The sequence below is a fragment of the Mustela putorius genome, unplaced genomic scaffold (assembly GCF_011764305.1).
Source record: "Mustela putorius furo isolate JIRA1106 unplaced genomic scaffold, ASM1176430v1.1 tig00000695_pilon_pilon_pilon, whole genome shotgun sequence".
Classification (NCBI taxonomy): domain Eukaryota; kingdom Metazoa; phylum Chordata; class Mammalia; order Carnivora; family Mustelidae; genus Mustela; species Mustela putorius.
Genome location: NW_025421447.1, coordinates 6,589,919 through 6,605,007, shown reverse-complemented (window position 1 = coordinate 6,605,007; position 15,089 = coordinate 6,589,919). Strand labels below are relative to the sequence as shown.

Sequence of the window (15,089 nt, the reverse complement as noted above, 5' to 3'; positions counted from 1 at the left end):
TCAGGCTGAGAATGCTTTGGGAGGAGGGAGATGCTGGAAAGGGCTTTGCAGAGGCAAGGACTGTGGAGTGTGGGAGGGGCAGAGATTGGGGCCGACCATCTGAGCTCTTTTGGAGGTCTTTCCCACCCTGTGCACAGAAACTAAGAGGTCGTGTGGCTTCTGGAACTCTGGGGGCCGCACACCCTCCCAGCAGTGTTAGGACTTGCCCACCCACCCCTCCCAGTGTGAACGCAAGGAGCTCTTCCAGGGGGGAAGAAAGCAGGTTCCCTCGCCCTTACTTGGCCTTCCAGACTCCACCCGGCACAGGACACAATCCGGAAGTCTAAATTACATCCCCGGGGGCGGGAAAACCTGTTCTTTGACTCCGTGTCTCCTCCCACCTTGGCTTTGGTCCCACTTGACAGTGCCCAGCTAGGAAGCAGATTCTGGGTTCCCGACAGCCCGAGGGCAGTCCAGGTGTTGTCAGCTGAGTCCCCTAAGAGGCTGGGTCCTCTGAGACCAGGGTGAGGTCCCAGGCTGGGGCTGGGAAGGCAGACAATGGGCCCAGCAAATGCAGGGGTAGCTAAGAGGTTGGTTTACGGCAGAGGAGAAATGACAGGCCTCACCCCTGCCCTTTCTCGTGCAACCCCCCCTTCTCAAATCAAGTCAGGAGGCCCACAGGGAGCTGGAGAAGACACTGGATGGGGGGGATGCAGCGGTGGCTGCGTGTGTCCAGAACAATGGGAGGAAACAGAATGCAGGCGAATCTACACTTGTTCTGTGTTTTGTTGAGATATGATTGACATGTCCCTGGTTCCTTTTGACGGAGGAAGAATCCAGCCATCTGTGGACGCTGAAAGCCCAGGTGCTCTGCCCCAGTGTCCCTTCCAGCCAGGATGAGAGTGCCTGCCTGGGGTTCAGGCGGTCAGGAACCCCGACCCTGGCCTTGAATCTGGAGATTGTGGGGGGTGGGGCAGAGAACACGCCGAGCCTCTGTTTCCAGGCGCAGTGGTGGCTTCGAGCTGGAAGGGACGTCTAGCGTCTGCTGGGGACAGCAGTGGCAGACCCACATTCTGCCAAACCCAGTTCTGCAGCCCTCTGGGTAATTCTGACACTGCGTAGCATTCTGGAATCCATCATTTCTGTCCCTCAGTAAGTCACAGTTGGTGCCCACAGCCTATAATTCAGAATTTTGACACAGACGTTAGCCAAAGTCCCCAGAAGATGCCAGATCAGACACGTTTGGATATTTAGGCACATGGCCCAGGCTCAGAGCCTTTCACTGGGGGCTCCCGCCATCCTGATCCTCATCCTTGGAAACTGGGCTGTCGGGAGAGTTCCAGCAGCCACAGACTGCAGACCTTGGGGAGAGGTCTCGGGAGGTGGGGGTGGTGGCAGGGGGCCTGGAAGAGGCACGGGAGGCAAACTGGGTAGAGGGAGTAAGTGTGGAGTAAGGAGTGGGGTCGGACTCCCAGGCCGGTGCAGCCCCACCTATGTCCTGGCTCCAGCCCAGCTCTAGCCTCAGCCCTGTGATCCCGTCACCAGGTTCCCCCAGCTGCAGACTCAGCAACTCCTCACCCTGTCCCAGTCCCCACTGTTCAAGGGACCCAGCTCGGATCTCCATTCCTATGTGGTCACCCAGGCAGACTTGTTCCCTGCACGCAGTGAGCCCCACTGCCCTGAGTGGGTTCCTTTCCCCCGAAGCCTCGTCCCCATCCCCTCCCTCTCCCAGAGCATCTCAGCATCTCTGCTTCCCGGGCCCCAAAGCACACATCTGACCTTTGTGCCCTGTTTCCTTCCACTCTTCCAGGGTCTGGCCCTGGAGGTCTCTGCTGACTTCCCAAAGCCTTGTATCTGGGTGAGCTGAAGAAGGAGGAGACTTTGGGGTGAGGGCTAAGAGGCCCCTTAACTGGGCACATAGAAGCCCAAGGTCAGCTGGGCCAAATTCTGGAGAGCCTTCTATTTTTGTGTACCTCAGGTAGAGCCTTTTTCCCTTGCCTCTCCCCTTCCCTCCCACCTACCTTCTGCAGAGGGTGCACCTCCCACCCCCTAGCAGGTGGGCCCCAGGAATGGCCGGGCCTCCTGCGCTGAGGACCGGACCTCCTGCAGGGGCTCCCAAGAAAAAGTCCCAAAGCAATTTTAGAGCTCACAGACAGTGACACACTAGCACATCCCCGGGTCCCCAAAGCAAATTATGGACAGAGTTTGACCTCTCTTTTGATCTCCCTAAAGACCTGAGCTGGTCCAGCATCTGCTTCTGGAGCTTTCTCCTGGTGGGTAGCCACTAGCAGTCCAGGGCCTCCAAACAGTTCCGTAGGATCTGGCCCATCCCTGGAGCACAGACCCTGGGTCTGCTCAGTCTGCCAATCTCCAGCTCAATTCTGTCTCAGCCAGTTTTGCCCAGAGATCAGTTCCGCAAGGTCCCACCTCCAGTGCTATGTGGAGACGAGGGACAGAAGGCAAAGACGGATGGTGTCCCTGCAGGCTGAGAGGGCTCCCAGAGGGATGAGGGGGGCAGTGGGTAGGGATGGGGCATGACTTCCCGCAGGGGAGTTCCACCCCCCCACCGCCAGTGGGGACCTGGGCAGAAAAATGGAAATAATTTATGTAGTTATTTAAAACATTATTTTCCTACGTGTCAAAGATCATGAAGTAGAGGGGCACCCCCTTGGCTCCGCGGGAAGTGCGTGAGACTCGCGATCTCCATGTCATGAGTTTGAGCCCCGTGTTGGATATAGAGATTATGTAAATAAATTAAACTTAAAAAAAAAGGTTAGAAAGTAGAATGAAGTAGGATGCAAACTTCCAGATGAATTTTCAACGTAAAACAAGATGTTCCAAAGAAATTTCTCACATCGAGAAAAACTGTCTAACCCCAGACTCTCCTGCGCCACCCCTCCCCGCCCCTGCCCCATGCTGACCTGTATGAATCCTTCCTCTCTGTGTTCAGCATCAAATACTATGGAATACTAGTGAACGCTACATCAGTGGAAATTTTTGAGAACCATCAGACTCTGGAGAAACATCTAAATTCCTTAGCCTGGCCTTCAACACCCGTGACGACGGGATCCTCTGCCCTATGCCACCCTCCTATACCCTATCTCGTCCCCACAGAGCTGCTCTTCGTAGCACCCCAAACAATAAAGAGTATGTCAAGCTGGTTGGTGCCTTTGTGATTTTCCATAAGCTTCTCCCTTTGCCTGGAATGCCCCTGCCCACGCAACCATCTGGCAAACTCCTACTCATCCTTCAAGACCCCATGTAAAGGGCTCCTCTTCTGTGAAGCCTTCCCAGCAGGCCCGAGCGGAATGAGTCAGCTCTTCCAGGCAGCAGTGTCTGTCCCCGTCCTCGTGTGGGGCTCTCTGCATTTCACCTTTCCCCTAATCTGATGGTGGGGGCTCAGAGGGGAGAGGCGGATCATTCATAGTTATTTCCTCAGCCCTGAGCATAGTTTCCAGCAATGTTGAGGCATCTAAAAATACTTTGTTTGAAGGAGCAAATGAACAAAACTTATTCTGACGCCTTTCTTTTTTGTTTTTGGAGCCCAGATAGGGACGCTAGCATTTTCTCACCAACTTTGGAAAACGCATAGAAAGCCACTCGTCATAAAGAAGAAAACAAAATTAACTCCACCTCGTTCTACTGGGAACTCACCAGACCCACGTGGTTCTTTGCCTTCAAGGCAGTAATCGAAGTGGCCAGGTGGGGGGAGGATGGGGCATTGGAGGGTCCAGCCGGGTCGTCCAACAATTCCAAAAAAGGGAGCGACACACACCACATTGCAGGCCCTGTGCTAGGTCCCGCATTTGTGGTGCTGCTGTTATGAGCCCATTTCAGAGATGAGGAAGGTGAGGCACGTCATTTGCTCACAACCCTACGGAGGATAAGTGACAGCTGGGAGTGAAACTCAGAGAGTTGAGCTCGGGAATGCATTCTCCCAGCCTCACTGCTGTGTTGGCACCGTAATGGTCGTTTTGGCTGAGTACGAAGGACGAGGCATAGAGGACCGTGCCCTTTGACGACCAACCATCCCAGTCCCAGGCTCTGGGATGCCCTCTGGGTTCATAAGAAGCTGCCCAGCGTTACTTTGTACAACTCCCAGACACAGGGGGGTCCAGTCTCCTCTTTGGCTGTGGGTGTGATCTGTTTGGGGGTTGGGGGTAGGGAGGGGGCCTACTTGCTTCAGAGTTCTCAGCTGCCAGCTCAGGAAGTAGGCTTCCTTCTGCATGCCCGGTGGCTGAGGACTGGCCGGCTTCCCCTGCCGGGTGTCTCCCACAACAGCAGCCCAGGCGGGGGAAACCAGTGAGACCACTCTCCTAGGGCGTTCTCGGCAGAACCGGCTACCTTCAAGGACACCTGTTCCCCATCCAGGACATTGCAGGGAGAGGGGACGGCAGATGCACAAATTTAGGAGTGAGAAAAAGCTGGGCATGAGACTTGTGTGTGTAATGGGGAGGGAGTGTTCCTTCCGTGGTGAAAGGCCTAAGCGCCAAAGGAGAGAAATGGGCTGTTTTCCTCGGATTTGCAGACGCGCTCTCAAGGACGAGGAAACACTGCCACCGTGTGGCTCCCAGCCGCACACCGTCAAATTCTCTGATACTGTGTCATCGCTGAACCTGAAACAGTCTTACTCCAACAGCTCAAGAAAAGCCTCCTGAATGTGGAAACGGTGCTTTTTTTTTTTTTTAAGCCCCCACATCTATTAAGAGAAACAGAGAAATAAAGCCAGAGTCCCCTTTGCTAGGGATGGCCCAGCAACCTGGGTTTACTAGAAGAAGGCTTATTTACGTAATTACCATCCAATATGTCAGGAGAAAGTTTACTAGCTGACTCATTTGGGCAAACACATTTCGCAAAAGCCCCTTAGTCTGGGGTCCTGGTATAGAGCAATAAAGCAATAAATGAGCAGTGAAGGTATCCTAGGTCCATTTGCCCTGTTTCCTGCAGAGATCTAATAGATCCCACTGAGGCCATGCAGTGTTACAGGAGCTCAGTCCTTTCCTAAGTTTTGCAAACCAAATTATTTCCAGTGGGTTAAAAGGCACCCCAAGGTAGAGTCCTTGGGAACTGAAGAAGCCTACTGAGGCCATGCTTCCAGAAAAGTAAAGAAGGTCCATTACCAAATCCCCCCTGACTCCCGGGTAGCGTCCCACGCAGGATATGTCAGAGGTTCCTGTGTGTCAAAAGCGACCAGAGGCGTCCCTCAAGATATCGCTATTGATCACCATCCTGCCTTCCCTAGAAGGCATTCCTGCCCTAAGAGGCCCTGGAGGGGTGCCGGCGTCCCTCCACTACCCCATCGCATCCTAGGCTGCTGATGGGTGCCTGGTGAATGGACTAAAACGCTTGTGCCATGCTATCGTATGTCCTGAAGACTGCATACTGTTTTGTCATATTAACCCATGGAAATACTAGAAAAGTTTGGCAAGGGGAAATTACCCAATTTCATAGCTTTAGGCGGTTTGCAGAAGACACTGACGAGAAACAGTAAAGATTGAAATCCATCATGGTCTATGCGACATTCCAACACATGTGGTCCTTGCAGCCAACTTCCCTAGGAAACGGTCCCCGGTTGTGTTTTAATTCAGTTGGGTACTGGTTTCGACCGGCTCCCAGTGGAGGTCCTGCGGCCAGAAGTGGCTAGACCGGGCATGTGGAGGGGATCACATTAGATCAATCAGGAGGAAACCTCACACGGGAGTCTTAAGATTGACAGCCGTCCTGGTGACTTAGGTGGCTGTCCCGTGCCCAAGAGAGACAACTTTCTATAAGAACAGGAATAGAGTGAGGCCATCAAGTTTCTGGGTCTTATTGCCATTCCGGCCAGGGTACTAGCTTACAGCCAAAAGGCAGACGCTCTCCTCCCCATAGAGTAGCCACGGGCTAGAGGATTACAGCCTGAGCAATTGACATGCAAGAGTTCCAATAAGACCATACTCCTTGAAAAGCCTCTGAAATCAGAGTAAACGGAAAGAAAGTACTCACCAATTTTGCACCGAAGCTCAGAGTCCAAATGTAAAGACTCACAGCCCCACGTTCGGGCGCCATATGATGAAGTTCTAGAACCTAGGTGAGGTTTGGTGGGCTGAGGTCCGGAGCCGATGACCAAGAAAGAATTCTTGAGACATCTTTGGTGCAAAATGGTGGTTTATTAAAGCACGGGGACAGGGCCCGTGGGCAGGCAGAGATGCGGCCGCTGAAACGGTGCTTTCAAATCAACTTCTTCAACAAGCCACTGCCTGGGTGCAGGTCCCGGATTTCCCACCTTGTTCTACAACGCTGAATCTAAGTGTTCAGCGATTCCGATCCCAGGGATCCTTCCAGGCCAGTGAGGTATCACACTGTGTCCAGGCCATTCCCTCTGGGGATGGGGGGGGGGCATTCTGTTTCCGTGCTGGGTCTGGTCTCCCTGTATCTTCCGCAGAGGGACAGACCCAAATTCGTATGTTCTCACCATCTTTAACCTCGGTGCTTTGGGGACAAGGCATCTAACCTCACTATTCCTAGTGACTTCATCTGGAAAATGGGCAGGACACCTTCTTGAGGGGTTCCTCGTGGGCAGGAACAGGTGACGTGGGTTGATGCCCGGCACATCCCAGCTCCTCATAGGGGGGGAGCCCTCTTCTTCCCCGTCTGCCCCGGACGGCCGGTTATTGCTGAGCAAGGAACAAGCCCGGGGTGGAGGTCAGCGATTTGATACCTGAGAATGACCTGGTCCCCCAGCAAAGTTCCGTGAGAACAAAAGTACTCCTCGCGGCAAGCTTTGGGGGGGGGGTCACCCTTCTTTCCAACTGTTGCCTCCGGGCCCTGGGTTTCCTGGGGATTGTGATCCCCGCGTCTCCTCCGCGAGCAGCAGGCGGCAGGTGCGTGCGCTTGAGCCGGGAGGGGCCGCCTGCATTCACCCCCCCGCCCCCCGCCGCCGCTCCTTCTGCGGGGGCTGTGTGTGTGTGTGTGCGCGTGTGTATAATTCAATCCCCGTGGGACTCAGAGTCTGGCCTCACCCGCAGCTCGGCCGATTGGCTGACGGTGTCAGCTCCCCGCCCTCCGCACCCCCGCGTCCCAGGTGGCTCAGGCCCCCAGTGGCGATCTCTGTTTACCGAGAGAGCCGGTCCAGGTGGGGCTCCATCTCCGCGCTCACTCCCCTCGGGGGGCCCCGCCCGCGCAGCAAGCGGGGAGGACACCTGGCCCAGCTGCTCCTTGTCCTTCCCCTCCCCCCACCGCCCGGAGAGGTCGGGTAAGGGGGAAGGGATGCGTGTGGGAGGGGGAGTCCCAGGCCCGGGAGATCCGGCTGTCACCCGGGCCCGGGAGCTCGCGCGCACCCTGGAGATGTATCCCTAGGCCTAGCTCCCCCTCCTTCCGCCCCGCCCTACCGTGCCCCGGGGACGTGCCCACCCCGGGCCAGCCACGGGAACCCGGATCTCAGGGATGCCCAGGACCCTAGAGGAGGCACAGACGTGGTGTGTTCCCCCTTCCCCAGACGGCGATGACTCCCAAGCCGGCCGGACCCCCGGACGGGGGCTGGGGCTGGGTGGTGGCGGCCGCAGCCTTCGCGGTGAATGGGCTCTCCTACGGGCTGTTACGCTCGCTGGGCCTTGCTCTCCCTGACCTCGCGGAGCACTTTGACCGAAGCACTCAGGACACCGCGTGGGTCAGCGCCTTGGCCCTGGCGGTGCAGCAGGCAGCCAGTGAGGGGGGCCCCGAGGCGGGAGGCGGGAACTGGGGTGGATTGGCGGAGATGGATGACCCACCTGATGACCGGACTCCCTGGGAAAGGGCGCCCGGTGGGACCGAGTCCCAGAAAACGGAGGGTCTCTAGGTCAAGGGGAGGAGCTCTTAGGTTGGGGGAGACGTTTTAGGCCTGGCCAGCCTCCAAGGAGAAGTGTTGGATCAAGTTTGGGGCGCAGAGGCGTGTCTTCCGTTGACTCCGCCCCCTTCCAGGCCCAGTGGGCAGCGCCCTGAGCACCCGCTGGGGGGCGCGCCCCGTGGTGATGGTCGGGGGCGTCCTCACCTCGCTGGGCTTCGTCTTCTCGGCGTTCGCCCGCAGTCTGCTGCACCTCTACCTGGGCCTGGGCGTCCTTGCCGGTGAGGGGAGAGGGGTACCGGGTCCCCAAGGGGTGATGCTGGAGAGGGGCGCGCTTCTTGGGGGCTGGAGGCCCGAGGGGCGGGGCCTCTCGCGACGGGCGGGGCCTCTCGCGACGGGCGGGGCCTCGGAGGGGCGGGGCCGGGATCGCCGGAGCCCGCGTCTTGAATCCCGGTCCTCATCCGGTGCCGTCCGTCCGCAGGCTCCGGCTGGGCGCTGGTGTTCGCCCCGGCGCTCGGGACCCTGTCCCGTTACTTCTCCCGCCGTCGAGTCCTGGCCGTGGGGCTGGCCCTCACGGGCAACGGGGCCTCCTCGCTGCTGCTGGCGCCCACCCTGCAGCTCCTCCTTGATTCTTTCGGCTGGCGGGGCGCCCTCCTCCTCCTCGGCGCCATCACTCTCCACCTCGCCCCCTGTGGCGCCCTCCTGAGACCCCTGGTGCTCCCTGACGACCCCCCGGCCCCACCCCGCGGGCCCTTAGCCGCCCTCGGCCTGGACCTCTTCGCGCGCCGGGCCTTCTTGGTGTTCGCCCTGGGCACAGCCCTAGTCGGGGGCGGCTACTTCGTCCCCTACGTGCACTTGGCCCCTCACGCTTTAGACCTGGGCCTGGGCGGGTATGGGGCGGCGCTGGTGGTGGCGGTGGCTGCGGTGGGGGATGCGGGCGCGCGGCTCATCAGCGGGTGGCTGGCGGACCAGGGCTGGGTGGCTCTCTCGCGGCTGCTGGCGGTGTTCGGGGCCCTGACCGGGCTGGGGCTGCTGGCCGTGGGGCTGGTGCCCTTGGTGGGCAGCCGGGAGGGCTGCGAAGGGGCCCTGCTGGCCGCGGCCGGGGCCTACGGGCTCAGCGCAGGAAGTTACGCGCCCTTGGTGTTCGGGGTGCTCCCGGGGCTGGTGGGCGTCGGAGGTGTGGTCCAGGCCACCGGGCTGGTGATGATGCTGATGAGCCTCGGGGGGCTTCTGGGCCCTCCGCTGTCAGGTAAGGGCCCGAGCGAACAGATCTGCTCGCAACCGTCCTCTGCCCGGGATCCCAGGCCCCTAAATTCCTTTCCCCTTCCTCACAGGCTTCCTAAGGGACGAGACGGGAGATTTCACCGCCTCCTTCCTCGCCTGCGGCTCTTTTATCCTCTCCGGCAGCTTCATCTACATGGGGCTGCCCGGGGCGCTGCCCTCTTGCCGGCCAGCCTCCAGGCCGGCCACGCCTCCCCCCGAGAGGGGGGAGCTGCTCCCAGCTCCTCAAGTCGCCCTGCTTTCCCCTGGAGGCCCCCAGTCCGCTCTGGACACTGCTTGTTGACCAGGAGTTCGAGCCCCACCCCCAGCAAAGAATTTCTATCCAGTTTCTTGCAAGTTCCAACTGTTAGCCAATCTGGGAGGATGAAAACATTCCTTCTACGTAAGATATTCAAGGGGGCCCCGGGGGGGCTCCATCAGTTAAGCCTCTGACTCTTGACGTCACTCAGGTCATGATCTCAGGGTCATGATCTCAGGGTCCTGAGATTAAACCCTCGAGTGGGCTCCCTACTGGGCATGCGGAGTGCTTAAGATTCTCTCTCTTTCTCTCTCTCTCTCCCCCTCTTCCACTGTCACTCTTTTTTTCTCTCTCGCAAAAAACAATAAAAACACAGGGAAGCTCGGAGAAGTTGCCTACCTGTCAGCTTCAGTGTGTTGGGATGAGGGCTCAGGAGGGAGAGGGCCATCTGCCCCATCCAGACCCCCCAGCTAACCCCTCCCTGCATTTCAGGCTCCTTCCCCTAGCCCGAGGAAAATGCTGGACTGGACTTCAGCTCTTGCTGTAGCAGCTCCTTCTCCCAAGCCACCCTCCCACCCCTGTGTCCTCACCACTGTCCTCTAAGTCTCGGGAGACAGTAGGAAAGGGGAGGTCTGCGGGCCAGACGGAGGGGGTGTGGTCCAGACAGCAGAGTCCAGGGTTAAAGTGGGGACCTTCCCTCCACTTCTTAGCCACGAGCCCACTTGGCCAACCCAAGCACACAGGCCCCAGCTCTTTTTGAGGTTCTGATGATCACCCCATTTCCTTATTGTTTTATCTCAAAAGGGCATCCCCCTTTCCCAAGCACCTGCCCGCAGAGAAGGAAGCTGGTGGGCGACACTAGAGATCACATGTAAAACATATTAAGTCTCTTGGCCTTTAGTTGTCACAGCTGATTCACAGCCCCCGGGGAGAAGGCCGAGCTCCTGGATCCTTCCATAAAGGTTGTGGGAGCAAAGAAGAGATGAGAGTCCTCAGCAAAATACTAGGGGGTTGGTGCACACCAGGCAGGATCACCGCCCAGCCCAGGCCTGCCCTGTGGGGGAGCGGATCAAGATGCTTAAGGCACTGTGGTTCTGTGGGCACCAGGATGGGCCAGAGGAGGAGAATCTGGAGCTGCCGAGCTCTGGCCTCTCGGTCTGACAGCCCCTTTGTGCAGTTCAGTCCTCTCCCAGCGTGTCCCTGGTCCGAGAGACTGTGGTGTCCACTGCCTCTGTGACAAGGTCCCGGGGCTTGGAGGCAGAGGCCGGGGAGCAGAAGTGAGGCAGAGTGACGAGGATTCCACTTCCTGCCAGAAGGAAGGCCCCGGCCACCACGAAAGAAACTGTGTAGTCGCCTGTCACATCCCGGAGGTAACCTAGGTCCAAGAGAGAAAAAGAACACATGTGGGTGCCCCACTTCCTGACACTTATGAAGGGAAGAGCATAGTCCTGAGCCCGTCATCTCGGAAGAGTTCGAACTCACTTAGACAGAACAGGATGAGCTCGAGAACTCTGGTGTCCCAAGGTTTCTACATGTCATTTTTGTAGGGAAATTTCAACCTCTTTCCTGCCTTCAGGAAGGGCCTCCAAGCCAGCCAGCAGAGACTTGGGTATCCAGATGGGGCCAGTGCACCTGCACCTTTCTTTCAAGCAACTGTGGCCTTCCTGTCTACACTTTCAGTTAATAATTAAGAGGAGAAAGTTAAGGGTCTGAAGGTTTTGGCATCTGGGCTGTGGAAAACTTTGACCCAACAGCTCAGACAGCTGGCGGGGGGCCCAGTAGGATAAGGGAAGAGCCAGACACCTGCAGGCAACGTCTGGCTGGGTCCAGCCAGGTCCTCTGAGGACCCAAGGTACAGATACCTCTGAGCACCGGGTATCTGTAGATACCCAGCCACGGGGCCCTCATAGCTCCTCAGAGTCTTTCCACGGCCCCTATTTCCTTGTCCCTGGACCCACTTTGGGGCTGCTCGGATTGGCCACGGAGGCCGTGTTCTGTGCCATCCCCAAGGGCAATATTCATGCACATTATAATGTCACTAGACCCCTCCCCAAATTGCATGACATGGCTATCATGCACACCCGCCCACCCCAGGAAACCCGATCCTCCTTACCTGACAGAGGAGCCCCCAGCAGCCCCCCAATGCTCTCGACCATCTGCACCAGTCCCAGGGCACAGTATATCCTTCCAGTCCCTACCAGTTCAGGCAACACGGAGAAGGCCACCGGGGTCAGGGCCCCTGATGTGAAGCCGTAGGCCACGGCCAGAGTCATTAGGGCCGTAGGAGCACGAGCCACAGGGAACAGGGCCAGGGACACTCCCGTCAGGGCAGTCCAGAGCATCAGCAGTCGTGCCACGGGTCCTGGGACCGCATCTCCTAGCCACCCAGAAACCACACGTCCCACGAGGTCAGAGACAGCCACCACTGAGAGTAGGAAAGCAGCAGACAGTGGGTCCCAATCCAGGTCCTGGAGGTGGGCCAGCAGGTGCACATAGGGAATGAAGTAGCCAGTGTTGATGAGCGTGATGGCAGCCGTATAACGGAGGAAGGGGCCGTGATGCATCAGGGAGGTGAGCTGGGCCGCGGGGCCGCCCACAATAGGGTCCTCCCTCAGGGAGAGCGGGCGGAGGAGAGCACCACAGGCCACCAGGTGCAAGGACAGGGCAGACACCAGCAGTAGGGCCCCCCTCCAGGCATAGCGGCTGACCAGCCACTGGAAGAGTGGGGCAAAGGCAAAGGAAGAGAGGCCCACGCCGGTCAGTGCCAGCCCTGTGGCAAGGGATCGCCGTCGAGAGAAGTAACGGGACAGGCAAGCCAGGGTCGGAGTGAAGGTCAAGGCCCAGCCAGAGCCTGTCAAAAAGGAAGAGAGAGGGGTTGGGGGACTCTTAGGGCTCCCGGGGCACTGGGTAATCCCACCACGGTAGCACAGGCCTGGTTTTTGAGCAGTACGACCCTGTGTATTTTATTTCCTCTCCCAGCCTTGGTCTCCTCTTCTGCAAGACAGGCTTAAGACACCCGATGGGACTGTGGAGGCTTAGAAATACTGCATGCACAGTAACTAGATCCCAACTTCGGATCTATACCTCGGGCTATACCACTTCTGGCTGTGTGATCTCCGTCTGCCAAGTTACACAAGCTTCGAGAACCTTTCTTTGCTTGTAAACTTGGATTATGGCTTCTACTCTGCAGCCATGGTGCCTAGCACAACTTCATGGTCATTCTTCCTCAGACACTCCAGCCCCACCAGCCCCAGGCTTGCAAATTCTGGTCTCAACATTTGTGAATTTCTCAATATCCCTGCTCATGCTGATCACTTTAGTCAACGCTCTCAAGACGTCCTTCCCTTCCGGGCACAGGCGCTCGCCAAAACCTTCCATCGGCTCCTCCTTAGCCGCTCAGAGCTGGCAGGAAGAAGGTGAAAGTCGGGAGGCAGCTGGCCTCTCCTGCCCTTGTCCAGGGTCTCACCTGAGAGCAGCCCGATACTGAGGTACAGGTGGGTCAAGGAGGTAGCAACGGAGGCGAGCAGCATCCCCGACGCAGCCAAGATGCCCCCCGCCATCACCACAGGCCTGGGCCCGTACTTCGTGCTCAGGGCACTGCCCACGGGACCTGAGAAAGAGGAAGACAGTCGTGCGAGAATCTCTCCGGCGTCCTTGGCCAGTAGCCTCCCCAGCCCCGCCCTTTCCTCCCCAGCGTGCCCGCATCCCCCTCCCGGTCCCACGGAGCAAGGCGGACCCGGGCGCGGCACTCACTCCCAAACTGCTGCACGGCGATCCCTATGGAGGCGACCCAGGAGACCCGCGCCGCCTGCTCTTCAAACGCTGCCACCAGCTCCACGAAGAAGACGCCGAAGGAGCGGAGCACCCCGAACACCAGCGCCGACTGGAAGAACGCGGAGAGCACCACCATCCACCCCCAGCCCCCGTCGGGGGGTTCGGCCCTGGGTGCCATCGGCGAGGGCACGGGGCTGCCGACACTCCGCGCAGCCCGGTTGGGAGCAGGGCGCGGGACCCCCCACCTCTACTCTCCCGGCCGCCCGCGCGGCGGAGGCCAGGGTGCTGCCGCTGCTGAGGAAGGCACCGACGAGCCCCGGAGGCAGGGAGGCTGCGGTGGACGCCTAAGCCTCTCCCTGGGCCCCGGCCCGGCAGCCTAGGTGGGGAGAGCGGGCGGCCTCCGCGCCTGCGGCTCCCGGGGGCGGGGCTCCGTGGGCCGAGCGCAGCTGGTCGAGGCCTGGGCGGCACCGGCCCGGGCGGGGCCCCGACGTTCAGCCTGGAGTCCGGAGGCGGCCCTGGGGTTGGGCGCCGGCTCTGCAGTGCGCCAGCCTCCGTGCGGGTTATCCCGCCGCCTTATCGCTGCGGTCCCTGAGGTCATCAGCAACCTGCCGGTCCCAGCTGTCATGCCTGTTCACCGCTGGCCAGTGGGGAAGCGGGACCCCCGGAGCCGGGGAGGTGGAGCCAGGAGGGCAGGGCGGGGCTTAGAGCTCGGTTCTGGACCCGGACAGTGAGTGGGGCGCATGCGTCAGGAGGGGGCCCTAGGAAGGCGGACTCGATGGGCCCCGCGTGACGGAGGGACCTGCCCGGAGGCTGTTGCATCTCCCGTCCACCTCACCAGCCGATCGGTCCAGGATCCCGCACCAAGACCCTCACGGAGGGAGCTCATGGGGGTTGGGGAGGGTTGGGGGGTAAACCGGTTCAGGAGAGGAGGACACTAACTTGCTGAATGAGGGGCCCACTGGCAAGGTCAGGTCGGGGTGAGTGTAGGGGTTCTTCCCTGAGACTCAAACGAAATACCTGTCCCAGCGCCCGTGCACACTAGAACCCCGATGCCCGGATCCCCGAGGGGCCCCGGGGCCGAGGAAGAGACTGGGGAAACGGACTGTTGGACTGCGGGCACTTGTGTCTTCAGTGGCGACTCGGTTCCTGTTGCTTCTGTCCTCGCTAACAGGAAATCTACAAGTCACAGAGACCAAAAATAACTCGGGAGAGGAAGGGCGGCCGTGGATGCACTCAGGGCCTCCCAGCACCACCTACACCCCCTCCTCAGTGGGGTTGAAAGCTTTTCCCCCGCCCTCTGGTAAAACTATTTCCTAACAGCAGGTTCTGATCTCGTGATGGGGTTGTCGAAAGAGGGTAGCTCTTATCACGGAGTGGTCAGCCCCTCCTATTCAACCAGTATCCAGTCTCTCCACTTTACATAACACTAATGGCTTGGCTTTGTTTCTTCCCTCTAATTCCTGCCCCTCAGGACTTTGACCTTGCAACTTGGGCTCAAGGGCTCATATCCAGACAAGTGACACATGAGAGGCTGTTTTTTGTCCGTTTATAGAGAGTGTGCATGTGCACACAAAGGTGGGGGGGGGCTCTGGGGAGGAGACCTGGGAGCAGAGAGTCTTAAGCAGGCTCCTTGCAGAGTGTAGAGCCTGACATGGGGCTCTCTCTCTCTCACCATCCTGAGATCATGACCAGAGCTGAGATGACGTCTCCAGGGCGTAACCAACTGAGCCACCCGGGCACCCCTGGGCTGTGTAATTTTAAAAAAGCATATTGAGTCCTATAATTTTAATTTTATATGCAGGAAATAAAAATTATCATACCCCCCCAAACTTTGTTTGGGGTCAACATGTTGGGTGGTGGGAAATAGGCCAAGACGAGGCCATCAATGTGGCTGTATACAGGGACACAAGTGCACAGAGGACATAGGATCACCAAGATGTCGAGCCTCTCAGTTGGTTTTCCCGACTATAAATTGGGGATAATAATGGTACCTACTCTTGAGGGTTATCAGGGGAG

General features: G+C 58.6%; 2 protein-coding genes and 2 long non-coding RNA genes across 4 annotated transcripts; 1 reads left to right on the top strand and 3 right to left on the bottom strand.

The window, feature by feature from the left end:
• Positions 1-755: 755 nt before the first annotated feature.
• On the bottom strand, positions 756-6,025 carry LOC123392928. The gene is made up of 2 exons (XR_006607645.1): positions 5,965-6,025; positions 756-1,156 (listed from the first exon to the last, which is right to left on the bottom strand). It is a non-coding gene; the product is annotated as an uncharacterized LOC123392928 (long non-coding RNA).
• Positions 6,026-6,108: 83 nt separating this feature from the next.
• Positions 6,109-7,215, bottom strand: LOC123392927. The gene is made up of 2 exons (XR_006607644.1): positions 7,077-7,215; positions 6,109-6,635 (listed from the first exon to the last, which is right to left on the bottom strand). It is a non-coding gene; the product is annotated as an uncharacterized LOC123392927 (long non-coding RNA).
• A 247-nt stretch (positions 7,216-7,462) lies between these two features.
• On the top strand, positions 7,463-9,686 carry SLC16A11 (solute carrier family 16 member 11). Its single transcript, XM_013060420.2, has 4 exons — positions 7,463-7,664; positions 7,918-8,061; positions 8,262-9,029; positions 9,115-9,686. Exons 1-4 carry the CDS (start codon positions 7,463-7,465, stop codon positions 9,342-9,344), a joined length of 1,344 nt encoding a protein of 447 aa, XP_012915874.1. The 3' UTR covers positions 9,345-9,686.
• A 494-nt stretch (positions 9,687-10,180) lies between these two features.
• On the bottom strand, positions 10,181-13,874 carry SLC16A13 (solute carrier family 16 member 13). Its single transcript, XM_004760385.3, has 4 exons — positions 13,053-13,874; positions 12,766-12,909; positions 11,413-12,150; positions 10,181-10,674 (listed from the first exon to the last, which is right to left on the bottom strand). The coding sequence occupies exons 1-4, from the start codon at positions 13,249-13,251 to the stop codon at positions 10,478-10,480; spliced, it is 1,278 nt and encodes a 425-aa protein (XP_004760442.1). The 5' UTR covers positions 13,252-13,874; the 3' UTR covers positions 10,181-10,477.
• Between the last annotated feature and the right edge of the window lie 1,215 nt (positions 13,875-15,089).

What these genes read in the sequence shown, in the direction of transcription:
- SLC16A13 (XM_004760385.3), bottom strand. Translation starts at nt 13,251, where the DNA reads ATGGCACCCAGGGCCGAACCCCCCGACGGGGGCTGGGGGTGGATGGTG. An exon ending in CGCCGTGCAGCAGTTTGGGA is followed by an intron (nt 12,910 to 13,052) that starts GTGAGTGCCGCG and finishes CCTCTTTCTCAG; the next exon opens with GTCCCGTGGGCAGTGCCCTG. An exon ending in CAGTATCGGGCTGCTCTCAG is followed by an intron (nt 12,151 to 12,765) that starts GTGAGACCCTGG and finishes CCTTTTTGACAG; the next exon opens with GCTCTGGCTGGGCCTTGACC.
- SLC16A11 (XM_013060420.2), top strand. Translation starts at nt 7,463, where the DNA reads ATGACTCCCAAGCCGGCCGGACCCCCGGACGGGGGCTGGGGCTGGGTG. An exon ending in GGGCCTGGGCGTCCTTGCCG is followed by an intron (nt 8,062 to 8,261) that starts GTGAGGGGAGAG and finishes GTCCGTCCGCAG; the next exon opens with GCTCCGGCTGGGCGCTGGTG. An exon ending in TCTGGGCCCTCCGCTGTCAG is followed by an intron (nt 9,030 to 9,114) that starts GTAAGGGCCCGA and finishes CCTTCCTCACAG; the next exon opens with GCTTCCTAAGGGACGAGACG.